General features: G+C 42.3%; 1 protein-coding gene across 1 annotated transcript in view; it reads left to right on the top strand.

The window, feature by feature from the left end:
• The window catches only part of PPP1R36 (protein phosphatase 1 regulatory subunit 36), a 34,228-nt gene extending 8,824 nt beyond the window's left edge, over positions 1 to 25,404 (top strand). Inside the window, exons 4-11 of the mRNA XM_089522718.1 lie at positions 642 to 754; positions 3,079 to 3,145; positions 5,966 to 6,064; positions 9,974 to 10,114; positions 19,290 to 19,332; positions 21,366 to 21,556; positions 22,417 to 22,611; positions 24,610 to 25,404. Coding sequence (XP_089378844.1) covers positions 642 to 754; positions 3,079 to 3,145; positions 5,966 to 6,064; positions 9,974 to 10,114; positions 19,290 to 19,332; positions 21,366 to 21,556; positions 22,417 to 22,611; positions 24,610 to 24,853 — 1,093 coding nt within the window. The 3' untranslated portion in view covers positions 24,854 to 25,404. The remainder of the gene's footprint in view (positions 1 to 641; positions 755 to 3,078; positions 3,146 to 5,965; positions 6,065 to 9,973; positions 10,115 to 19,289; positions 19,333 to 21,365; positions 21,557 to 22,416; positions 22,612 to 24,609) is intronic.
• The last annotated feature ends 2,029 nt before the right edge of the window (positions 25,405 to 27,433 follow it).

Here is a 27,433-nt window from a genome sequence, read left to right as displayed (position 1 = left end):
CGCCTCTGGAGAAGGCCTTGCCTGTCCTAGGAACTGAGAGAGAGCGGGACGGGACCATGCCCCCCTCCCAGAAAGCGGGATAGTCCCGCCAGTTCCCAGGATTTGGCAAGCCTATACTCCTGGTTAAATTGGTTGCCCCTTGCTACTCTCACAGTAGCCATGGGAAGTCAACTGCCTTGTGTGAGAAACAGTGCTTGGAAAAATTATTTTCTGTATCGTGCTGGTTGGGGAAGAGTTGTAATCAATAACATTGCCAAGTTCTAGTGAGAGAACATGGAGAGCAAGAGAAGAACATCATTTCACATTCTTACTTCTAAATCAGTTGAGAGGTACAACTAAGCATTCATGTGTAGGAAGGATTTCTGTCTTGCTAAATTTGCATGCATCTGTGGGATGAGATATATCCCACAAACGATGGCAGACATTTACTCCGCACTGGGTTGCAGATGCTGAGCAAAATTTCCACATAGAGGTATGGGAAGAGATTTGGACAACCTGAGCTAGGATTTTTTTAACCACCTTTTGCAAACAGTTCCTCCCTTTAAAATCTTTGCTTCCTGTGTAACTCGAATGACTTGAAATACCAACCTTTTGTGTATTTAATACAACAAAAACCCTTTTCCTTTCAATCTTATCTGCAGGCCGATGCCTAAGTTTTTCCGAGATATATTAGCTATGCAAAGCCGGGAGGATAAAGCACCCCGACCGTTGAGGCGAGGACAAAATGAGCTGATTACTTTAGAAGATGTTAAGTGTGAGTTGGTGTGGGTATTTTCACAGCATTTTACACCACCTAGAAGTGACTGATTTTTAGGGCATACCTGGATTGTTTCAGGGTGTTCTAGTTCAGGGCATTCTGATCACCCTGAGTCAGCAACTCTAGTTTACGTGGCTGAAAAGGCATGCATGCATCCAGTATCTTTAAGAACCATAAAAGGATAGCATAGAAATAACCCTTCTATCTCTTCCAGCCAGGACAGCCAGATCGTTCTTTTACCCAAAAGCAGGATCTCCATTCCATCCAATATCTCTTGACAAGAAAAATCTATGCAGTGCAGACAAAAATAGGGGCCCCCTTCTTCTGGCGATGTGGGTACTCCAGGAAAATTTTTTTAGTTCCATTATTTACCCCCATGGCAAGAAGGAGAAGGGTTGGCTTTCATGAATGCCCCTCCAACAAAACCTGAACTATGAATAACCACATCTTGACAAAATACAGGCTTGTGACTAATCTTGTCAATTTCCCCCCCTCCTGTATGGTTTTTAACATCTTTGCCTGATGAAGTGGAGCTTTGAAAGCTTGCAACATGTATTTTTGGACAATAAAGATACCACTGTTTTTGTGGATTTTGGATGTTACTGTACTTTGTTATATGGCCAGCACTGGATATGTTTACTAGGACAATGTTGGTTTTGACTTGTTTCAGTAGGATTCATCTCCTCCTCCTTCTCCTCTTTTTCTTCTAAGAGTAATCATTACGTTATATATAAAGTTATAAATAAATAAAGGATGAAAGTCCTATTTCTCAAAAAGAAGTAAGCAATAGAAAATAGTCCAGTTGTTTGCTGTAAGAGTGCACAACAGCCTTCTCATACTGTCTGGGCATGATGGGAGTCACAGTCCCAACACATTTAGAGGACAGTAGGGAATTGGGGAGATCTGAACTGACATTTCCACTCAGTTCATAGTGTGTTTTTTCAGGGGTTGCGGGGAGAGTTACAAATAATTACTTCTCAGCCTACTTCACAGAATGAACCACCATGGTATAGTGGTTTGAGTGCTTTCTTGGCCATAGACACCCACCTTGGGCATGCTGTCTAAGGGGTAATTCAGACATTGGTTGTTTTTTTTAACCCTGATTATGTGAATCATCTCACTCACACATTCCAGGATTGTTATTCACACTATGGAACCACATCAGTGCACATCTCTGCAAGTTCAGATGCTAAGACGTGCACACATTCGAATAAAGATGGAGTCAATGATGCGAATGCATTCAGAACACATTCAAGGCATGCAGCATTTTATCCTAGGTCTATTTGGGTCTATTCATGTTAGCTATCCACATTACTGACAATGTGGATCTTTAGCTCTGGTGGCACAGTGGTTAAATGCCTGTACTGCAGCCACTCACTCACAAACCATAAGGTTGAAAGTTCAATACCAACAAAAGAGCCCAAGCTTGACTCAGGTTTGCATCCTTCCGAGGTCAATAAAATGAGTACCCAGATTGTTGGGGGCAATTTGCTTACACTTTGTAAACCGCTTAGGGAGTGCTTAAGTGCACTGATAAGCATTATAGAAATGTGCTTGCTATTGCTATTGCTATGGATCTTAACTCAGGGGAAAACTCGATATCAATTATCCCAGATTAAATGGTTTTTTTGGCAGCCCCTCCCCTTAATCAGGTGCATTTGGGAAGTGTGTGAGTAACAGAGATTTATCCTGGATTATTTTCACAATGTGAATAACCCATCAGCCTCGCAGGAAGGCAATGGCAAACCACCCTCCTTGAATAAGTCTTGTCATGAAAACCCCATGATAGGTTCATCTTAGGATCACCATAAGTCAGAAGCAACTTGATTGCTCAAAGCAACAACAACAACTACTGAATAACAGTTCTAACAGGGATCAAATGCAGGGACCATCCTGATCTGTTTGAAGGAAGGAAGCTTGTTTTCTGCTGCTCCAGAGACTAGGACCCGGAGCAATGGATGGAAGCTCCAGGAAAAGACATTACACCTCAACATTAGGAGGAACTTCCTGACAGTAAGGGCTGTTCGTCAGTGGAACAAACTCCCTTGAAGTGTAGTGGAGTCTCCTTAGAGGTCTTCAAACAGAGGCTGGATGGCCATCTGTCGGGGATGCTTTGATTGTGCTTTCCTGCATGGCAGGGGGTTGGACTGGATGGCCCTTGCGGTCTCTTCCAACTCTACGATTCTATGATTCTAAGGTTCAGATAAACAGATTAGTTTTAATAGTTCCTTAGTTTGGTAGCAGATACTTTGAAGGCCTTGATAAGAAGGAAATATCCCTGTTTTAAATGCTTATTTTCCTTTACTTTGATACATTTTCAGATGCTGCTTTGTTTCTGGCTCAAGAGGATGAATCTTTTCATGTCCCTTCTTTCTCCACTGTTATGAGGTATAGCGATATTTCAGTTTTACAGTTGAATGTCTCAGTCTCTGTTTATAATAGGACCATGTAAAATAAACATCAAGTCAGAAGTCAGAAATGCCTGAATGGTTCAGACTTGTCCGAAAAGACAAGACTGCCATTATAATTCGAATCCTACTAGGAGACTTTGCCATATAAAATCCCACAGAGGTAAAGCGGCAGGGATCCCAACTTTCCTTATGCCAGAGAAATATCCCAATTGGTTCCATGGGGCTGCTTCATGCTACACTTCAATTTTAAGTACAAAATAGCTTCTGTTGGAGCAGTCAATCAATTAAATGAAACTATACAGGGTGTACAGACTGGCATCTTTGGCCGGCATCGGGGCAGAGTGGGGGCATGGCATCTGCATGATGCACACCCTGATTCAGCTCCCATGCCTGCATGATACCGCACACCGCACCACCTGGCGGGTGGCGTCATGGTGCTCCTGTTGCACTTCATCCAGATGACGCAGCGCCAAAGAAGCGCAGAAAAGCTGAGGCACCAGTGTCTATGGCACCCTTTCTGTGATGTAGAAGGGCCAGATTGGGGCCACGGCATGTGGTTGCCCTGATCTGATCTGGTGCTAAAAGGGGCAGCCTGTACAAGCCCTTAAGTCATCATATTTGCACTCACTAGATGGTCTGAGACAATCACGGTTATTTCCGACAGGTTTTCTCTCTGTAACATGAGGATAATATTAGTCTTCCTTACGGGGTTTAATGATTACTAGGAGAATATATATGTAGTTCTGTAAATGCCCTAAAGTTTAGCTATTAATTAATTTATTTGCATTTGCTTCTCATTCTTCCTCAAAGGAGCTTAGGTTGATATACACAATTTCCAACGCAAGTTTATACTGGAAACTATCCTGCGAGGTAGATCAGAGGGAGATGCTTTAACTTAGTGGCTTCCAACCTTTGGTCCTCCAGGTGTTTTGGATTTCAACTACTAGAAGTGCCAGTCAGCTTAGCCAACAGTCAAGAATTTTGGGAACTGAAGTTCAAAACATCTGGAGGACTAAAGTTTGGGACCAATGCTCTAGACTGAGGTCACCAAATGAACCTTGTAGCTAGATGAGGATGGTATCCACAAAAGGGTGAGTTTTCTTGTATTGTAGTATCTCATTCTAATAACGTTACTTCCTTGATCCTGCTATATAATGTGCTCAATTGTTATATTGTCAGGGGAAGCTATTGGCTGGTTCACCTGGTTTGCTGCTGGCCTGGCCCACACACAAACTTAGGGCACATAGAAAACCCCATGATAGGTTCTTGGTCTTAGGCCATAAGTCGGAAATTACTTGAAGGCACACTAACAACAACTATCTCTTTTTTATATTGTTGGGAGAAGTTATTGGCTATATAGGCGGTGAGACATTTAGAAATACTATTTTTTAAATAGCAGGAACTTTAAGTAATTAATAAACATTTCGTGAAAAAGAGCAAAGCCATATATTCTGTGATGATGTTGTAGCAGGATCCCAAGCACTATGTGTGGACTGCACCATGTTTTTTTTAAAAAATATTTATTTATTTTAACATATATACATTTTTAAATTTTTAATTTTTTTAATTTTTTTTTAACATATATACAGTACCATCACCTCATGTCATCTTGTGTTGTGGGTGCCTCAGTGATATCTAATACAAAGTAAGGAGAAATAGTCAGAAGCACTATGTGTATACATTTATTTGTTTCAAAGACATAGCTGTGTTAGTCTGGAAAATCAGTGTGCAAAGGGATCTTGTAGCACCTTTGAGACTAACTGAATGATGTGGGTAGCATGAGCTTCTGCTGAGTATAGGCTGCTTCCTCAGAGGCTCATGCTACCAGCATTTTTCAGTTAGTCTCAAATGTGCTACAAGATCCCTTTGCATATATGTTTGTTTGTAATATATCATCACTGTGAATTATAATCTCTGTGGATGATACTTTACAGAGGACAGGTCCCTTCCCCCGTTGTTGAGGTTAAACTGGATTGGCTTGAGTTCATGATTACCGATGACGTGGACAAGATCCTTGGAAATGTGAAGAAGACGACATGTCCCCTCGATCCCTGCCCGTCATGGCTGGCCGTCCAGGGGGGTGATGCCTTGAGGGCATTTCTTAGAGATGTCATCAATGCATCCCTTAGGGAAGGTTGTGTTCCAACTTGCCTAAAGGAGGCGGTTGTTAGACCGCTCCTGAAAAAACCTTCCCTGGACCCCCTGGATATGAAGAACTACAGGCCTGTATCCCATCTGCCACTTTTGAGCAAAGTGATCAAGAGGGCTGTCGCCCTTCAACTCCAAGTCATCTTGGATGAAACCGATTATTCTAGAAATGTAGAACATGAGTTAGAAGAGCTTTAGGCACAGACACGGGACTAGTAGTTCCTGGGCTGTATCTACAATGCAGAATTAGTGCCGTTTGGCTTGCTTTAGCTGCCATGGCTCAATGCTACAGAATTCTGGGATTTATAGTTTTGTGAGTTATTTAGCCTTCTTCAACAGAGAGTACTGGTGCCACAACAAACTACAAACCCTAGGATTCCATAGGATGGAGCCATGACAGTTAAAGCATTGTCAGACTGCATTAATTCTGCAGTGTGGCAACAGCCTTGATCAAAGTATCCATTCTCATCCAGATTATCCTACATAGAATTAAACTGGTGAAGTGATTGTATATTCTGCAACAGTTCCTGAAGGCAGTCACCTTTACGCGATGAGTGGGTTTCAACAAAGATGCTCCTGAGCCCAAGGAAAAGGATGCATTGTGGTGTTTAGGTGTGTAACCTTGTATGATTTTTAATCTTTGCTCTAGGTGTAAGCAGCTGGATGAGTTCCTCATGGCTCTGTTATACTACATCTCTTTCTATTTGGAAAAACTAGCCCTGGAAGCAAAACCCAAATCATTCATGGGGTAAGTGAGATTGCGTCAATCTGTATCTTAAAGGGATTTCTGTAACCATGATCCTAATGCAAACTGGTTAAGGACCCAGCATAGGTATATAAGTACATCTCTACCCTTGGACCTTGCATCCTCTGTATCCCAAAATCTCAGTCAGGGAAATGACCTCTGAGTTTGAGCCTTTGGAGAGCTGCTATCCTTGATGGGGTTGCCATAAGTCAACAGATGACTTGAAGACACATAGACACACACATGCATCTTTTTGTTATATGAATCTGTCAGTTTGCTTTATGTTATATTGCAATGGTATTTGAATTTCTGTTTGAATAATTTGTTTTAAAACTATATTGCATAATGTTATATTTCTATTACCTATACTTCTTCTTCTCTCTCTCTCTCTCTTTCTGTGTGTGTGTGTGTGTGTGTGCGTGTCTATTGTATGCCTTTGGCAGGATTGGCTGTTCATTGTTGTTCTTTAACTTGTAAAGCGCCATGTATGCTGATGGAGCTATATAAATAAATGGTGATGATTATGATAGTAATAATAATAATCTTTGAAGTCCCACACAGCCTTCTGGAACTTCACCCCACCCATTTTGCATCTTTCCATTCCATCTTGCCCTCATTCTTTCATCAGATGTTTTCTAGATTCTTCCTCTTGGAGGAGGCTTCTGAATGTTTTCAGGTCAATCTTACCCCCCTCCCCCATGTTCCTTCAAGGTAGTTCAGTCTCAGTTCTGTATCCTCTGGTCCTTTGGAACATTTTACAGGAAAGGTTATTGTGACCTGAGACAAAAATGGGAATGTGAATTATGCCAACTGTTGAAAAATGTTGACAGATCATCGTCATCTTCTTCCTTCTGCTGTCTCCCTCTCCTCCTCCTCCTGTTCAATGGATTTGCCTAAGTCCTCTTTAAAGTTGTGTAAACCAGTGCCTTGACTCAAATGGCTGCTCTGCTACTCCACATATGCAGAAATGGGGCAAATTATCCAATAATTTTGTAAGGCACCAGCATGCTTTGGCAGAGAAGATTAAAGAGCTTGTAAAACTACAAATCTCAGGACTCCATAAAATAGAGCTACAGCATTTAAAGTGGTGTCAAACTGCATTATTTCTACAATGTAGATGCACCCAAGGAAAGTGGATGACACCTTCATTTTTAAAGAGAGATTGGATGGTCACCTAGTAGGGATCGTTTAAACTTTGGATTCCTGCACTGGCAGAGGTTTGGCCTAGATCATCGCTTAAGTTATCTGATGTGGTAGACTAGCGTCATCCCAACCCCCATGTGCCAGGGACCAGCACCATATTTGTGCCCATTGACTACAGTTGTTTTTTTTCTTTCCTGGAAATTTGCTGCAGTCCAGCATCCAGTAGCTTTCTAAATAGCACCTATCCACAAACCACCATATTGATTAGCACAGGATTAGATGGCTCATGTGGTCCTTTCCAACTCCACTTCTATGATTCCGTGAAAAGTAATGGTAAAATTGTAAAGACAATCAGCGCTGGCTGAGAAGATTACCTTCTGAGCCCATTTGGCAAGGGGTGAAATGAAAGAAGGTTAATTTTGCAGAAATCTGGCCATCATTTACATACCATATATCTAGGGATGCCATGTCCCGGTGGCTGCCGGGACAACCCCCCTTTTGGGGGCCCCCTCCCGGTCCCGGTCTGGTTTGGCCCCCAGCCATGTATTGGTCTTGGTCCGGTGCCCGCGCGGCGCCAACACACCTTCCCCCGCCTCCCCGCGTGGCCGCACCACCCACCTCTTCCTCCTCCTCCTCCTCCGTTCCAGGCCACGCGGCCATGTGGAGGAAGCAAAGGAGGAGGCGGTGCCCCTCCTGCGCACGCCCACGCCCCCCTCACCGCCTTGCGCGCGGCCGCTCCACCCACCTCCCCCTCCTCCTCCGTTCCAGGCCGCGCGGCCACATGGAGGAAGCAAAGGAGGAAGCGAAGGAGGAGGCGGTGCGCCTTCTGCGTGTGGCCACGTGGCCTGGAATCGAGGAGGAGGAGGAGGAGGTGGGTGGCGCGGCCATGCGGGGAGGTGGGGGAGGGTGGCAGGGAGGTGGGGAGGGGGGCGCGGCCGTGCGCAGGAGGCGCACCTCCTTCTCCTCCTCCTCCATTCCAGGCCGCACGGCCACGTGGAGGAGGCAAAGGAGGAGGTGGTGCCCCTCCTGCGTGCGCCTGCGCCCCCTTCCCTGCCTTGCGCGCGGCCGCGCGCCCCACCTCCTCCTCCTCCTCCTCCATTCTTTCCAGGCCATGCAGTGAATGAAGGAGGGGGAGAAGGAGGAGGAGGAAAAGGAGGAGGGGGGAGGAGAAGGAGGAGGAGGTAGTGAGTGAGTGGCCAGAGGCCTCAAGGTGGTTTTTTGGGGGGGGGCTTTTAATGCTAACAAATCTCCCTTATTTTGACAATGATAGTGTGATGATGATGATGATGATATGAGTCAGCTTCAGAGGCATGCAAGTACTGTTTCAGAAGCCGAGAGAGTGTCACCTTCCAAAGTGCCTTTTCTGTGTGTTTTTGGTTCTTTAATGGTAATATTGATATCAGCAAGCCTCTGAGGCTTGGCCAATGTAAATTGCTGTGATTTTTACAAACTCATGCGCAGTGAAGAAAAACCAAAGTCCCTTGACCAAGTACACACTTCTGAGAAGTACAGTTGAATCCGAGGGCAAACCCACTTCTTGTTAAACCACCTTGACATATTCAGTATGCATAGCATGTTCAGTGTGAAACCCAAAGAGTTTGGTTATCGAATAAGCCTCTATGCAAGAGGCCATGTTAAGTAAAGCCATGTTCAATGCCCAAATGTGCTGTATGGAATGGGGGGAGGAGAGGTTGGCTAAAAAGGAAAGTACATTTCTGTCATCTGTCTAGGAATAATGCCCAAATGTCCTCCATTTTGATCACGCCTAAGAAACATGCATTTATATTAACATTTTTTAAAAAACATCATTTTTTTCACATGTCCTCCATTTTTAAAAAATGTGCCCTACATGTGAAAATTTTGTCCTACATTTGTCCTACATTTGTCCCGGTTTGGAGGTCCAGACTTATGGCAACCTTACATATATCAGACTTGACACTGTCCCAGGCTTCTCCAGCAAATCAACTAAAATTGTGCAAAAGTACCTTCTAGTCATTTCCATATGTTTGTCATTATTTGCTTTTCTAACAACCTCTGGTAAGTGGTACTCTTCTGGCATCATAGAAACAATCCACCCAACTTCCCTTCTTTTTCTTTTTCCTATTTTTGTTGTTTTTAAATTTATTCTCTTCATTTAAAGCAACAATGAACACACTGTTGTAATGATTGTAGAAATGATACGTATGTAAAGAGAGGGGAAATGTCACTGCTGTGTTATTCTGTTATATGCATGTTTACTTATTCATGATAAAATAGCAATAATTTAAAAAACAAAACAAGTAATGATAAAACAATAACTTAGCAAGAAACTTAACAAATTGAGGAACTTGATAACAATAATGAATTGTTGTTGTCATTGTTGTGTGAATAGGAATGAAATACATAGTAAAAACAATTTCCCACACTCTGGTCTCATTTCTATCTTCATCTTATTAGTTTTGTTTGATTTCTTTTACTGATTGTAATGGTATTTTAAACTGGAGATTTTGGAAAGACCAGCACTGATGTTCCCATTGATCTATCTGTTTGCATTCCAGTGCTCCCTCCTGCTACATGTTTTTAAGCATTCTGTTGTTATCACCCAGTTCATTAATGATAGCCTAGTGGGTACCACATATCTACTTGAACAAGTTTATCTTGGCAATCTAGGGTGTGCCATCCATCCCTGTCCTGTAATTTTATGATCTAATCTTTAAATTGTTCTAGCATCTTTAACTATTTATTTATTTATTTATTTATTTATTTATTTATTTATTTAATGTCAAACAGAAAGCCGAGTGCCCAGGAGAAGAAAGAACTGAAGGATAACCAAATCAATCTGGCAGTGACCAAAAAGCACCTTGCCGAGATGTACTGCATCCTAATCCTTGGACTAGGGATGTCAGAGCAGCATCACATGGCATGTGGCAAGTAAGAAAATGGTAGTATCTTGAAAATGTTTCTTCTGGAGCCTCCCCCTCTGATGAGTGGCTCCTACAACTACCATATGTATGGCATGCTGCATCTCTTCCATCTTTTCTTCCTTGATGGATGAGAAGAAGGAAAGATGGCAGAAGTGGTGGAAAAATGCAGAAGGGATACAAATGGAAAATGCCATTGTCTGGACCAGAGATGGTAAGCTTTTTAGAGTCTGGGGTTGAATCTGGCATTTGTGAGGTCCTGGCCCAATTCTATGGGGTTTCCCAGATGGCTCTTAGCCAAGATACTATTGTTTGCCCATACCCTTTCTATGTTTTTCCCCCAATCTAAAGGGTTGTATTTTGCCACAATGGTTAATTTAAATGTTCTTTAGCTTTACTTTCCTTTTTATATTAACTGTTCATGGTCTGTGCCACAACCTGCTCCTGGTCTGTTTTTTATAGATAAAATGGAGCTTCTCCATCTTCTGCTTCTGATTATGTAGTCCATATGATTTCTGTATTTGCCATTAGTTGATGCCCATGAATACAGTCATCTCTTTAGTTGCTTAAAGAATGTGTTTGCAATGAACACGCTGTTGATCTCACAAAATTCTATCACTTCCTGTCCTGCTTCATTTCTTGATCCTAGCCCAAATTTCCCTACCATCTTTGATTCTGCTCTGTTTTCTGTTTTCCACTCCAATCACCTGTGATGAACAAGGAGGTCAATTTCCTCTTGAACTCCAGCACAGAATCTTTCAATTTCTTCTTCTGCCTCTGTAGGTGGCACATAAACTTGGATTATGGTTAAATTGATGGGTTTTCCCTGAAGACATATTGATATTATTTGCTCAGACTTCGTGTTATATCTTTTGGCTGCCTTTGCTAAATCTCTCTTTGCCATTAATGGCAATCCATTTCTTCTTAGATTTTCACTTCCAGCACAAATAATGTGAAATTATCTGACTCAAAATGCCCCCACTTGCTGTACATTTTAGTTCGCTCACCTGAACTATTGCAATATGTATACGTTCCATTTCTTGTTTTACTATATCTAGCTTCCCTATTAATGCTTCTAACATTTTGTGTTCCTATAGTGTGTGTTGTGCAGCTTCAGACTTTACATTCACGGCTGAGTATGTCAACAACTGAATGTCCTTTAGACCTGAGTCCAGTTTCATCATTAGCTACAGCACTATTTGTAGCTCTCCTTTGTTGTATCCCAGTAGCTTTGAATGCTTTCCAATCTCAGGGTGTCATGTTCTGGCACTATCTCTTGAGGGGGCAGGCTATATAGTCTCTGGTAGATCCCAGTGGCAATAAAATGGCCCTCAGACCCACAGGACTTATCTATCTATGGTCTACTGCAAAAAACCCTGTGTTGAGATGCCTTTCTTTTTAACTGAACATGATTCAATGCAAGAACAAAATTCCACATGCATTTCAGAAAACCCTGAGGGATAGCTGGCAGATAATTGGCAATCTGCCTTGCATGTATTGTCATCTTTAAAAGAGGAGCTTGTACTCTTAAGGCTATGGATTGGCAGCTAAAAAAGTGTGATTGGCTGTGAAACACAACGCCCACTTGATGGGTTTTGATGAGGTGATGCCAGTTGAAGTGGAAGGTCACAGCTTTTGAACTGGTAGGAATAGTTCCAGCAAGACCTTAGCATGGGCTAGCAAGCTTGGCAGGATCACAGAGAACTGTTTATTAGTTGCTGCCTACGTGCCACATTTGATTTGCAGTCTGAGTCATCATGCACCTGTGGATTCAAGAGCCTTGTTCTTTTCCATTGCAAATTTGTATTTGGATATCACAATAGGTTTGTTAGCTCACCTTCCTGCCCCCCCCCCCCCCATTACCTACATGCACCAATGCATGAGGAGATGAGGCTGGCATTTTTTTCTCCAGCAGCTTACAATTATTATTTTTAATTAGACGGTTCCCTGCCCTCAGGCTTACAATCTAAAAGACACGACACAAAAGGAGAAGGGAATGGTGGTGGGAAGGGGGATGAGGTCCAGTGATTCTTCTCTCCCTCTGAGGCCTGGACCAAGGCAGATGGACTGGAGGAAGGGCTCTTCTTCTTCAGGCTAGCCCTGATGGAGCTGGGCCTGGCTGTTCACTGCCTCCCAGGCTGAAGGATGACAGCATGGAGGGAGGAATTGTAAATTGATTTTTGGAATTGTAAAAAGAGACGACTAAGCTGTTATGGAAAACAAGTGTCTGGGACTTTTAGAAATCATTATGTAGGTGTGGAAATTTCATGACAAGCTACATTTACCCAATTCATTCTTCTTTGTGGATATTAAACTGTTCACAGGCCTTGTCTGTATTTTATCTGGGTCATCCTGTGAAAGATGATGGAAAATCTCATAGAATCATAGAATTGGAGAAGATCCCAAGGACCTTCCAGTCCAACCCTGTGCCATGCAGGACTATATAGTGAAGAACTCCAGACAGATGGCCATCCAGACTTTATTGAAAAGTCCTCCAAAGAAGGAGACTTCACCACTCTTGGAGGGAGTGTGTCAAACAGCTCTTAACCATCAATGAGTTCTTCATAATGTTTAGGTGGAAATTCTTTTCTTGTACAGTAGTTTGAATCCATGTCTCTGGAACAGCAGAAAACAAGCTTGCTCCATCCTCTGAGAGAAGGAAATTAGCTATCCCTGCTATTCCATATTTTGCATCCCTAAGGGCCACAGTGAAGGACAGAAATTCTGTGGTAATGATACTTAGTACTTTTAAAGAATGAAATATGAACTCTAACCCAAAACAGAAAAGTGAGATAGGAGAATGGACTGTATGCCAGCTAACATGAGCTTTATCTTGAAATGCTTCACTGTCTTGCTCAAACATGGGGCACATTTGCCCAAAGGCATTTTATCTTTTTCCTGGCATTTTATTCATTTAACTTAAGAGTGAATTGTTTTAATACTGTAAATAGTTTAATTCTATTTTAATGTTCATATTTTGTATGTTTTTAATTGTATTATTATTTTAAATTTTGAGCCACTTTGAGTCCCAAATTGTGGGGGATAAAATAATAATAACAATAATAATTATTCAAAGACCCCCCCCCCCATCCATCTGAGGAAGTTGACCTAAGTCTAACCTGTACTGCAGAAATAACACAGTTTGACACCACTTTAATTGCCGTGGCCTGATGTTATAGAACTATGCGATGTGTATAGTGCTAAATATTGCTAAATATTGTATAGTGCTAAATTCTGGTGGGGCACCAGAATTCTCCGACAGTGAAGGCTAAATTTCTCATTAAGCTACAAATCCCAGAATTTCAAAGCAGTGAGCATTGAGTGCTTTATTTATTCGGTGCAGATTAGATCCTAGTCTACAAAATCTTATGCTACAATTTCTTTCACAGTTAGTTTCAAAGGTGCTACAAGATTCCTTTGCATACTGATGATCATGATGATATTATTATTATTATTATTATTATTATTATTATTATTATTATTCTCGAGATCCAACTGATGTGAAATAGCTGGGCTGGAAGCACACCTGAGACCTGGGAGAGCTTCTGCTAACTGCTGCAAGCAATCCTGTAGCACTAATGGGCTGGTGGTGATAGCATGAGGTGTACAACGCATTGGAAAACGCCCTGCTTCACCCCCTCAGGACTGTGTCATAAAGGAGGAGACACTTTCCTCCATGGTGTTGGGAGCCTAACACTCACTGAGGCAAAGTCCTCATTCAACAGCGAAGTCGGTGCAAACCTGGGTGGAGGCCTATCACCCGTGGGTGTTGAACAGCTGCAGGTTTAACAGCATCCTGTCAAATTCCTTTGTAACTTGTGGTTGCAAAAGTGATTTTCGATTTTCTTGCTGACTAAGCAGGGAGAGCCCACACCAAGACAGTGGTTAATTCCAGACTCAGCACAGTTCATCACCCAGTCCCAAATGCTGTGCAAGCAAGAGCTAGCGTGAGACAAATGGTTTTGCAACCAAACTGGAAAGCCTGCATTTAAAGAATAAATTTTAAGTATTACACACATACACATACCTACACCCATGCACACCTCAGCTGCTGATCATCGAATCATAGAGTTGGGGGAGACCCCAAGGGCCATCCAGTCCAAGCCCCTGCCATGCAGAAACTCACAATTAAAGCACCCCTGACAGCTGGCCATCCAGCCTCTGTTTAAAATTTTCCAAAGAAGGAGACTCCACCAATCTCCGAAGAAGTATGTTTTACTATTCTGCAGCTCTGACTGTCAGGAAATTCTTCCTAATGTTTACATGGAATCTCTTTTCCCATAATCTGTGTCCATTGCTTTGTGTCCTATTCTCTGGAGCAGCAGAATACAAGTTTGCTCCATCCTCAATATGACATCCATTCAAATATTTAAGCAGGACTCTCATATCACCTCTTAACCTTCTCTTCTCCAAGCTAAACATCTCCAGCTCCCTAAGCTGCTCCTCATACGACATGGTTTCCAGACCTTTCACTATTTTGCCCACCCTCCTCTGGACACATCCTTCTTGAATTGTGCCCAGAAGTGGACAGAGTATTCCATGTGAGATCTGACCAAAATAGAACAGAGTGGTACATGTCTAGCAAAGTGTTCTCATTCACAGAGTGTATATAGTGTGGTAAAAAGCTGAAGTTTCCTTCCCCCCTTATCTGTTCCAAACTTAAATTAATCCCATGAATTAGTTTACAGTTGTAAACCGTTTTGAGACTGCTTAGGTGGTATGAAACTGTATATAAATGAAGCAGCTATTGCTATTGCTAAATGCAGAATTCTAACCTGGATTTGTGGGTATTTCAGAGCAGGGTGATCAAATGGATGTGAACTCATGCAAAGAGTGACTCTCAGACATTTGATTCACAGAGAAATCCTGTTTTTTCTATAGATTTCTCCCTTTTAGATTGTGCTTCAAACAGTCAGGAAGGAACCGGGTGTATCTGGTTTTGGGAGAGGCGGCATAAGATTTAACTATGCCAGTTTCCTCTGGGGCATTTTTTATATAGAGAGGAAAGCTCAGCATTGTATTCTTACTTACGCACACACGAAATACCAAAATTTAGCCAAATTAATTTTAAGGGCAAGCTTTCATTGGCCAAGATGTTCTCATAAAGTGATATCGGAGGAACAGTTCAGATGGGGTGAGATGGGAGAGATGTAGGATTGCTAACTGGCTGGGAAAACGTGCCTTGCTTTGCTTCTGTACTATTAATAACTCTTTGATCCACAAGTGAAGCTTTTCGTAATTAAAGTATCTACAACGGGTGTGGATAGCTGTGCCCTGCAGTTATTTCTGACCTCTAACTTCCATCAGCCCTAGCGCACCATCAGTGGTGTGGATGATGAGAGCTACAGTATTAAGATCTCAGGAGGGCCACAGTGGCCCACCTATGGTCCATAAAGTCATAATGGATTGAGAGGTTTAAGCAATTGATTGTAAAGTGTTGACAGCCCTAGAAAGATTTCTCTCATTGCCTTAAACTTTAAACCATTTTAAGCCATCATTTCCAACTTTTAAAGATTCAAGACTTGTATTTAATTTGGCCCGCAACTAGATATTGTGTATAATGAAGAGGCCTAATTGGAACTACTCCCTAAGTAGTTGCCAGCCAGTTGAGATGCAAATACAAGTAACCTACTTATAGCACAAGCCCCTATCTTTCTATTCAAAAGTAAGTACCACTAGGTTTAATGAGACTTATCCCAGGTAGGTGTGTGACTAAGTTTTCAGCTCATAATTGTACTACTGGTTAAGTGGTGTTCCATTTATACCATCTTTATTAGCTATCACGGGCTCCAAGTAAGATCTTGGAGAGGGTAGCGATATAGAAGCTGTAGGATGTAGGATGTTTGCCAGGAATTGGTACACCTACCTTGTGTACACAGGAGTATTTTCTATTAGTGCTGCAATTAGTCTTTTAATTTTCAAAACTATTATTCAAACAACAAACAAGCTTCATTTATATACCGCTTCATACCGTCTAAGCAGTGTCTAAGCAGTTTACAACTGTAAGCTAATTTTCCCCCAACAACCCAGATGGGTACTCGTTTTAGCGACCTCAGAAGGATGCAAGCCTGAGTCAAGCTTGAGCCCTTTTGCTGGTCTTGAACTCGCAACCTTATGGTTTTGAGTGAGTGGCTGCAGTACAGGCATTTAACCACTGTGTCACCAGTGGTTAATATATATGTGTGTGTGTATGTGTGTGTGTGTATGTGTACACATACACAAGTCGGTCACCTTATCCACAGATTTTGCATCCATGGATTCAACATCCATGGCTTTAAAATGTTTTTTTTTTTTTAATTCCAAAAAGCAAATCTTGATTTTGTCGTTTTATATGAGGAACACCATTTTACTAATCTATTGTATGTAAGTTTTGGTATCCATGGGATGTGTGTATCCTGGAACCAAACCCCAGTGGATACTAAGGTCCCATTATAGATTTAATCAGTCAATAGATTAATGATTTCTTTATTGTACAGTCTTACGCATACAGTAATTGGATGAAGTTCCACTGAGCTCAGAGGAACTCCTTCACAAGTATCTGTAGCAGAGTTGGGAATCTGACTTCCTAGATGGCTTTGAACTCCCAGCATCCTGATCTGTGTCCAGGCTGGCTGGGGCTAATAGGTTTTAGAGTCCAGCAACCTTTGCAAAGCTACATCCTCCTCTTCCCTCTGATATTTTCTGCCTCAGCTTGTCTTTTTGCAAGCCTTCTGCTTCGTTTGCAAGAGGAAACCATGAAACTGGGAAGCTTGTGTTCTAAAACCACGAGTTTGGTTCACTTTGGCCATTGGAAAGAATTTTTGCCTACAGCACTTGGTCTTGGTTATAAAATCTACTCGGAAGAAGTATCATTAGGGGAAGTGGAATGCCAATTTAATATGACCTCTGCTTCAGGACTGTATTTGGATACATTTTGTTTAAATCCTCTCATAAAAATCTTTTGAGATTTGGAGAGAGAAATGATATACTATTCTCCAGAGGAAGCTCTGTTCCTGGAAAAGAATTTTGGATGAATACAACTAGCTGTGCAGATGCCATTCATTTTCCAATGAAAAACAAAAGAAAGGGACAAACTGGTTAAACTGAAGCACTTTGACAATGCAGTTCTGTGCATTACTTTTAACTAAGTACGTACAGGATTGGCTATGTTTGTGTTGTTTGCATTGAAGTTGTTTCCAATTTATGGTGACCCTATTCACAGAGTTTTCTTAGGAAGTTTCTTCAGAGAGGGTTTCTTATTACCATTGTCTGAGTAGATTATCACACCAGGGCAAATAATTGTGGTAGTGAAAAGAGAAAGGAACAATGGTGTTATAGCTGTCAGTATTTTTACACAGTTGTGCTCTCTCACAGAAACGATAGCCAAAACCCATAGAATTGCACAGTTGTTTTCCACACATACCAAATGACTCGATATTACATTGGAATTTATCGTTGTGTGCATGCACGGTTTAAATTTTAAATTTCCTGGGCTGCTTCACGCAGCCCTTTAAATTTTAAACATCTCTGGCTGCTGCTTGCAGCCACTTTAAAAATCAACAATCCCTGGGCGGTACCCTTTAAAATGTAAAGATGTGCGGCTGGTGCTGCCTCTTTAAAATGCCCATTTTGCTTTTGCACCCTGGCTATCACACTTCAGTCGCAGTATTGGAAAGCTTATTCATGGGATGTCCTGTGAATAATTTGTTCCCATTTAATTGCTGTTTCTTCCTGGGAAAAGTCCCAGTTGAGCGCGATGTCGTCTGAAAATCTGACACACAACCATGTGATCATCCCAGGAGTTTGCTTTTGCCTTTCTCTCCTCCCCCCCCCCCCCCCCCCATGTGATGATCTCTTGTAAGATTGTGACTTGCCCAAAATTACCCAGTGGGTTTTCATGGCTGAGGAGGAATTCAAGCCCTGCTCTCTAGAATCTTAGTCCAAAGCTCAAACCACTCCACCACGCTTCCTATACTTACTTATTTGAAAGAAAACTCCCCTATACACAGAGGGGATTATTTCAAGCTGGCATGCATATTGTTGTACTGCTGGTGTCAGTGAAAGAACGTAACCTTTGCTGAATTATAGCTAATATGTTTTAATGGGCCTGCTATGTATTTTAATGAGGCCACCTCTCTGATTGTGCAGTTTTTGCCTGTTGTTGTTGTGTGCCTTCAAAGTTGTTTCTGACTTATGGTGACCCTAAGGTAAACCTATCATGGGGTTTTCTTGGCAAGATTTGTTCAAATAGGTTTGCTTTTGCCATCCTTGAGGCTGGAAGAGTGTGACTTGTGCAAAGTCACCCAGTAGATTTCCATGGCCGAGCCAGGATTCGAATTCTGGTGTCCAGAATACTAATCTAATGCACAAACTACTATACTTTGCTGCCTCTCAGTTTTTGCTACTTGCCACAAATCTGCCCAGGTGGTAACACTCTAAAAGCACCATTTTATTTCCTATGCCTGCAGTACTAATATGAGACAAAAAAGTGCCTATAGAGGTATATATGAAAGAGGCTGACTCCAGTTTTTCCATATGTCAGGCATGCTCATGTTTCTCCTACACATGGAGAGCAGTTGACTAACCTGCTCGCTTGTAGATTCAGGGCCAGTTCTGTAGTCTTGCTTTGCAACCAAGGTGACTAGATAGCCTAACCGCAAAGGAGGACAAGGCACTGTAAAATGGAGGATACTCAAGAAAAATGTAGGATGCTTCTGAGTCATACTCAAATTGGAGGACATTTTGAAATTCCCCCTGGACAGAGGGCTGAAATGTCGGACATCTCCTGGGAAAGGAGGGTGTCTGATCACCTTGCTTGCAACCTTTCTGTGTTTTTAAAGCAAAACATGTGTTCCACATGTATATTTATTTAACTACATGTACAGTCATTTTCTTATTTTGAAAGCAAAACAAAACCAGCAATTCCAGCCAATGTGAATGGGGTACAATGAGATTAAACATATAGCAAACTATCTCTGGGGTGGGCCAATCAGTGTTAGTCAGTACAGCCAATGGTGAAGGATGATGGGAGTTGCAATAAAACAATATCTGGAGGCCATATGTTCCTCAACCAAGCTGTAGATATGCCACAGGTTTGGTTTCTTGGCTATCAAAATGTGCATGTTGAGAGAATTGGCTTAAACATAAACTGCTGTCTCAAACTTCCTCTCCTGTTTCCAATGCATTTTTTCTGTTCATCATTTTAGGAGAAAAATATCAACCTCACAGAGAGACAGGGACTTCTTTGAGGTAAGAAGAGCGCCTGGACGGACAGAAGGGTTAAGATTTCAGAAACAGTGCCTGTATCTCACGTTTAAATAAACTCTTTTACTGTGTTGCCAATCATGATTGACGATACTGCCCTAGATGGACAAATCCCAACGTGGGGACCTTAGAACCTGGGGCTGGATTTGACCTTTATAAAGTCCCATTCTACCTCTCTGGGATTTCCCAGGTGGTCATACCTCCTTCCCCATGATGCTCTCATTGAAGTCAATGGAGCTTATTTGTCAGTAGATATGTATAAGATTGCACTGTCAGACTTTGAATTTCTAGAAATCTGCTCAGTGTGGGCCTCCCCTGTTCATAAGAGGTGAGATGAATCAAACTAAAGGACCAGCACTTTGGTGGTCAGTGAGATCTAACAGGTTAGCAAGGAGAGCATGAATGTAACATTACCACTCTGCCACTGATCATCTGTAGCATCTATTGTCCTTATGTGTATTGCCTCCAAACAAGAAGGCTCCATTTAGTTTCTGCGGTCATTACTACCAGCAGACAAACTCTACAGAGTTTTCTAACCCCCCATTAAAGGCTGTCTAAGCCATTTAAAAAGCTGTCTAAGGCCCGGTATAGACGGGCCAAAACCAGTGTGGCACTGCCTATACTAGGGTTCGGGAGCATGCAGCAACCACACACTCCCAAACCCTAGTATGTATGGGCACCGCCATGACTGCATGGCCCCGCCCACACAGGGTGCACATCCATGATGCAAGTGCTACACAGCGTCTGCATGTTGCTGCGCTGCACTTGCATCATCAATGTGTCACAGTGTGCTGATGGTGGTGCCCACGCGTGCCCAAAAGAACCCGCGATTTGGATGCTGTGGGCTCTCTCCGGAGTAAAAACAGGCAGCTCCAGACCGTTCTTTTGGGGCGGTCTGTCGAGCCCTTAAATACAACCTAGATAATGAGGAAATCAAAATAGTTAAAGAGTTACTATACCTTTGATCAAACATTGATCAGAATTGAGACTGCAAAGAGCTAGAAAAGATTCTAAAGAGTAAAAATATACAACTGAGCACTAAAGTCAGAATTGTCCAAGCCATTCTACTCCCCATCACCAAGTATGGGTGCAAGTGCTGAACAGTGAAGAAAGCAGATAAAAGAAAAATCAGCAAATTTGAGATGTGATGCTAGAGAGAAGTGCTAATGTTACCGTGGACAGCCAAAAAGACAAACAAATGGGTCCTAGAACAGATCAAGCCTGAAATCTCCCTGAAAGCCAAGATTAGCAAATTGAGGCTGTCATACTTTGGCCACATCATAAGTAGTCAAGACTTAGGAAAAGACAGTAATGCTAGGAAAGGTGGAGAGTAGTAGAAATGGAAGAAGACCACATGCTGGATGGATAGACTCAACCAGGGAGGTCACAGGCCTGAAATTACAGGATCTAAGCAGAGCAGTAGAGGACATCTTAGAGATGTCTCATCCACAGCGTCACCATGAGTCAGTGACAAATCAAGTGCAGTTAACATCAACAACTTAGTCCAACACCATGGCCATATCTTCTGGCAGTGAATTTCAGAAGTATGCACTGTGTGCAGAAACCATTTGGGTAAGCTTACTTATTGACATATTTATGATTTTGAAAGACATTTATGCAGATCAGTCTAGGAACAGGAAAATAATGAATCAGGCCATTGGCTCATGACTGTCTACTCTGGTAGCATCTCTCCAGGGTTTCAGGCAGTATTCTTTTCTAACCTTACGTGGAAATCCCTGGTAATGCCTGGTGCTCTCCCATCTCGGTGGTAACCAGCTTCCCAGCTCAGATCAGATTGGATGTGTTCAAGGTTGCGTGCTATAGTAGTTTGTATGAGCCATCCTGGAAAAGCTTTTGTTTTTGTTCACATGACCTTTCCTACAGCATATGAACGATTGTTACTCTGTTGTCTCTGTGGCTTTTCCTCCCTTTGCAAATACAGGAAACACAGATGCATTTGTTGGCTTTGTTTGCAAAATTTTCTTTTGGTTAACTTTGTTGTTACTGTTATTATTTAGTGCTTGTACAACTTTGCTGCCTATGTGGCTTTTGTGACATTCAGACAGAAGAACCTCAAAGAAATCCAGCGGGAAATAGGCAGGCTGCTCCGCTCAAACATATTCAATCCTGCTCTGAGAGAGAGAACCAAGGGGAATATAAAAACAGATGTGACCAAGGAGGTGAAGAAAGTCACTTTCACCTATCACAAGTACGGCTTAGTTTTCGCTCCTCTGCCCCATGTACCCCAAACTGTCCGTCTCAATAGATGAAGGAGCTGTGAGTAAAAGATGCAATAGCTAGGGTTAGTGAATATATATATTTGCTTTCAGACTATAACTAGTATTTCTAAACAGGTTGCATTATACTCTCATATATATGAATCAGAGAATGGAAGAGACTTTCATATATAGGGATCAATTTTATTTTGATTCCTATCATTCCAAGTTATGTTGTTGTTTTGCTAGGGGAAAGTAGTTCTTTGGGATAAGGAGGCAAAAAACATTCCAGTGATGAAATGTTCCACAACTTTATTAACTAAGTAGGCAAGATGTTTAAATATTAGTGGAGGCAGTTACAAAGGGAGACAATTCCCATATATAAAGCAAATGAAACCCACAAAGCAAACTCATATGTTATCTAGCTGTTGGGAGCCTTGGAAGAGCAACAGTGGAGATGTCCCATGACCAGCATACTGTATGTTTTCATTTTAATGCTTTAGGTTTTGAATTGGATTTAATTTTTTGATTGTTTAATTACATTTTTAGGTATATATTACGTTGTAAGATGCCTTGAGCCCCGAACTGGAAAAAGGGCAGGGCATAAATAAATATAATATTAGGAACAACAACAATAAGAACAGTATAGCAAGTCAAATGATGGGTGAGGCATCAGTCCTGCCTTTCTCTTCACATTTCAGATGGATTGAATGGTAGAAACAGGTATGTTTGTGATTAGTGTGTCAGGGGTGTTTTCATATTTGGCCAACGTTGATCCTAAAAGACTGTCTTTGTCTTTGCTTGACTTCTCTTCTTTGTACTTTCTTAATGAGTTTGCATTTTCCTCTCAAAGGAGCACAGAGGCTAGGCAACCAGCCATAAGGAGTGTCATGGATCAGCGGTCACCTGTGCTTAGCACTCTGTTGCCAATGCCAAAGGACAGTGCCCAGTACCTTTTCCAGGACCATTACCTTCATTCTGGCAAAACTGCTCCAAGTTACACCCCTGAAGAGCTACCAGAGTTATCCTCTATCGTGACACCAACCAAGTAAGGAGCAAGGACTATTTCATGTATCACAGGGTAGCAAACCTGGGCTGGCATTCTGTTAATGATTTACACATGCCTAACTTACAAAGCTGGCATGGTGTTGTGGTTTTGAGTGTTGGACACTGGGAGACCAGGGTTTGAATCCTCACTTGGCCATGAAAACCTAATGGATGACTTTGGGCAAGCCACACTATCTCAGCCACAGAGGAAAGCAATGGCAACCCCCCTCTGAACAAATTCTGCTAAGAAAACACTGTGTGATAGCTTTTCACCTTAGTCTTGCCATAAGTCAGAAATGACTTGAAAGCACACAACAACAATAATGCCTAACTTCCCCTAAAGAAGTGGTTGGGCATTTTTGTCCAGTGCAGAAAACCATATTCAGCTGAAGGTTGTGTTGTACATGTGGTGCTTCGATGCATCACACATGCAGATGTGCGATGTCATTGTAGTTCTATATTTTACATATGTTTGCACATTCAATCGTGCAGTGTTAGAATTCACTAATGCACAATGTAACTCTGTGGGTGTAACTTACACCCCATCTCCTTGATGTAGGCTCTTGGCCCTAGTATTGCCAGAAGCCTGTACCAAACAAGAAACAGGCTGGCATCCTGCTTTTCCTGTTTTTCTGATGAGTGCAACCACATGATTCATGCTACATGTGCTGTGGGCTACCTTCAGCAGTGAAAAAAATGATTGTCTGCAACATAACCAGTTAATCTTATTTTAGTCTATTTTATTACTTTTATAATTCACCTTCTCCTCCAGGCAGCACAAGACAACATACCAGAACTTAGTAAAGTTACCTCTTCAGATTACAGCTGCAAGAGTTCTACAGCCACCAACCCCAGAAGTCATACTGTCTGGGGGATTCTGGCAGTTTTAGCCCAGAAAAATAACATTTCCAATTCTGTTTGGTTCTTTTCCATTGATCCACACGCTAACTAGCCTTGTAAGGTAAATTAAGGGCAGGTGTATGGCTGGGCCCATAGTCACACAGTGAGCTTCATGACTAAACAAGGGGGGATTTGAATCTGGGCCTTGGCACTATTAAAGCACCTGTTCTTGTTGTTAACTGCCTTCACTCATCATGCCACAAATAAAGTTTAATAATAATAATGACACTGTGGATGAGACATCGCCAAGACCCCCTGTCCACTGCTTGCTCAGGTCCTGCAAATTCAGACCAATGACTTCCTTAATTGAATCGATCCATCTGGCATGCGGTCTCCCCCTTTCTACTGCCCTCCACCTTTCCTAGCATTGTTGTCTTTTCCAGTGAGTTGTTTCTCTTAATGTGACCAAAGTACAACAATCTCAGTTTAGTCATTCTGACCTCCAGGGAGAGGTCAGGGTTGACCTGTTCTAGAACCCATTTGTTGGTTTACAATGTGTAAAACTCCATTAGCTTACTTACAATGGAAAATGAAGGCTGTTTCTTTCCCCAGCGGTGTAATTGGGAAATGGCTCCTGGCACCAGTCACTGGCACCCAGTGAAGCTGTGCCTAGGCAACCATCTGGTTTGCACTGCGTAGGTAGCGAGAGGTGTAGTCCTCACTCTTCTGGTCCTCTATCAAACACAGTGAAGTCTGGAAGAGAGTGGGTTGCTTCCTCTTCCTAGCTCTGCAACTCAGGCTGGATGGAACACAGATGCTTCTCTGGAGGCAACCAGTGACTTGGGGAATGGAACTGCTATTGAGCATCTTCTGGCTGCCGCTGTACAAAGGTGTTGTGCAAGTAGCTACTGGGTAGAAAAGAAAAGATGTTGTGTAGGTACTAGATAGCTCCTTGCACAGCTCTCCCAAAAGTGCCTAGGTTGGTCTAATCCCCTTACACCTGCCTAAGTAAGCAGAATTCTAGACCCAGTCTGCCAAACCACACAGGTGACAGGGAGGCAGTTATGACTCTTGTTTTATTATTTCACCATGGTGTTGATGTAAAGTTTGCTGTGCCTCTTTCCTGGGCTTACAAAAAGTTCTCTCATTCTCCAAACAGGATTGGCATTATTGGATCTCCACGCAACAGATTCATCCCTCATACACTTCTGCCCATTAGCTTCCAGGATGAAGAAGAAGAAGAAGAAGAAGAGTCAGAAAGTGTCATAACCAAAACTAGTGGCTCTTCCCTCTTTTCCCGGGAACTGATGTCCGCCCTGAGGGTTCAAGGCAGTGGAAGCCACCCATCTCTGGGGGTTTCGAGGCCTACTACTGAAGGAGACTACACTGAGACTCCCCTGTAGCATATGCTAGCATTAGTGCTAAGTTTTCCATGTGTTAAATAAATCTATTTGAAGCTTTTGTAGATCTGCCCTTGAACTGAATCCATCCTTACCCAGGAAAAGGGGGCGAACCTAAGAGTGAAAAAACGGGATTGTCTACACTATTAAAAACCCTCACTCCCTTGAATTAGTGGTGATCTGGCCACAAAATATTCTGTCCTATTTGCAATGCATTCAGGGTTTTGAGGCACCTGAGGGCTTTAATCCACAGGAAAAAAACATACAATTTTTCCTCTGGATTTGCCAGGAAAATCTGGATGAGATGATGTATGACTGGCAGATTTACATCAGCAGTTGAGGGAGAAACTTGGAGCGGGTGGGGTGGGACAGAAGGGGACTGTCCGTCACATTATTGTTTCCGCAGAAAGTGACAATTCCCAAGAAACTCTGGCAAGTTCTGGTACCGAGGTCCACCATGTTTTTAAATACATTTGTGTGCATAACTGCATACCAGTATATCTGTCTGATTGTGGTCCACCATGTTTTTAAATACATTTGTGTGCATAACTGCATACCAGTATATCTGTCTGATTGTATCTGCGGAAATGCATATCTTCACATGCTTGACGGTCAGGAAAAGAAACTAAAATAACGCTGAGCAGCCACAGATAATATGGCCGAAAATGATTTGGCAAAACTGACTTGTGCCTTCCCATTTTACTACAAAGTGAACTTGGAACGTTTAAGCCAAATTTCCCATGGGTTGCCACGATGTCCTTAGTAATAGTGTAGAAAAGCCCAGAGTCACTGGAAATCTGGAAAACCTGGGGCTCACCCAGATTTTGCAGAAAGTGTAGACTTGCCTAAAGACATCTATTTTGGGACTTGGAACATAACCAGAATTGAAAACTAAAATAAAACCTAGGGTTTAGAATAATGCAGTTTGACACCACTTTAAGTGTTATAGCTCCATCCTATGGAATCCTGGGATTTGTAGTCTTACAAAGGTCTTTAGCCTTCTCTGCCAAAGACTGTTGTCTCATAAAACTGCAAATCTCAGAATGCAGTAGGATGGAGCCATGGCAGTTAAAGTGGTGGCAAACTGCATTATTCCAAATCCTCAATTTTTTTCCTTCTTTCTGCACCGGACTAATCTCCATTTTAATTTATGATTCATGACATAAGTCATTTCCAGTTTAGGATTTACATAACTTTAAAATGGATGGTGAAGACAGCAAAATAGTTTTGTATACTATGTCTCAAGCATAAATCAAAATGGAGACTAGTCCAGAAATGAGGGGTTGCTCCCCCCCCCGAATTGAAATAATGCAATCTGACACACTGCTAAGTGCTATAGCTCCAGCCTATGGAATCCTGGGATTTGTAATTTACAAAGGTCTATAGGATCTGTCAAAAACTGCTGGTGCATCACAAAACTACTAATCCCAGGATGCTGTATGAAGCCATGGCATTTCCTAGTTGAATTAGTTTTAGTGATGCTTCTTAGCAATGGTCAGAGATCCTGCCTAAGGAGGAAAGACACCAATGGCTTACAAGTTCAAACTATCCTCCCTCCATAACTGTCATCCTTCGGCCTGTGAGGGAGTTGACCAGGCCGGCCCAGCTCCACCAGGGCTAGCCTGAAGAAGAAGAGCCCTTCCTCTGATCCATCTGCCTTGGTCCAGGCCTCAGAGGGAGAGAAGAACTGCTGGACCTGATCCCTCCCCCCACCATTCCCTTCTCCTTTTGTGTCGTGTCTTTTTAGACTGTAAGCCTGAGGGCAGGGAACCGTCTATTATCCCCTCTGTTGTAAGCCACCCGGATTCCCAGTGATTGGGCGGCATATAAATGAATCCTATTATTATTATTATTATTATTATTATTATTATTATAGTCTATTATAGGAACTCCATTCTATGGAGCTTATCCCATGTCTTACTAAATCGATTTACCTCTATCTGGCTTAAAGCTTAATTTGGGTGGCATCCTGATGTTATCAGGTTTTTGCTGCCTGAATACATCCCGAGTGCATCCCTGCTTCCAGTAGCATTCATCGCGACTATTTTCGGATCCGGGAGTTTTCCAGCTTAGGAAAATGGCCGCCAGAGTGCCCCAGGAAACAGGGATGAACCTGGACTGTAACTGGGTAGCAAAAAACTTCTGACAACATCAGGATGCTGCCTGAATTCACCTTTAAGGTGGATAGAGGTAAATTGATTTAGCCATGGGATAAGCTCCTAAAATAGGAACATTACTCAAAGAGCTATTCTAATCTAGCCGCATCTCTAGAGAAGGTCTGAGAGAGGTCTGGGATAAGAAAAGGAGTGGAAACATCCCAAAGAGTACCATGTTCCATCAGAGAAGAGTCAGGATAGGTAGACAGAGAGGGATCTCATTGTACGTCATTCAAATTATCTATCACTGCTGCCCACTCTGAGGCACTGGCTCTTTCAGTGCAGGGTGTTGTTGCACTGCCAATATTTCCACCATTTTTTAGTTCCTCTGGGCAATGTTAGGCACAGGAAGAAGAGACCAGAAGCCACTTCCTATTCAGTTCCTGTTTTAAAATAAGGCTTCTCCTGCACCTAAAATAGCCACAGA

Source organism: Sceloporus occidentalis, unplaced genomic scaffold, assembly GCF_023333645.1.
Source record: "Sceloporus occidentalis isolate IW3139 unplaced genomic scaffold, rSceOcc1.0.p SCAF_4, whole genome shotgun sequence".
NCBI classification, from domain to species: Eukaryota; Metazoa; Chordata; class Lepidosauria; order Squamata; family Phrynosomatidae; genus Sceloporus; species Sceloporus occidentalis.
This window is presented reverse-complemented; position numbering and strand designations above follow the sequence as displayed.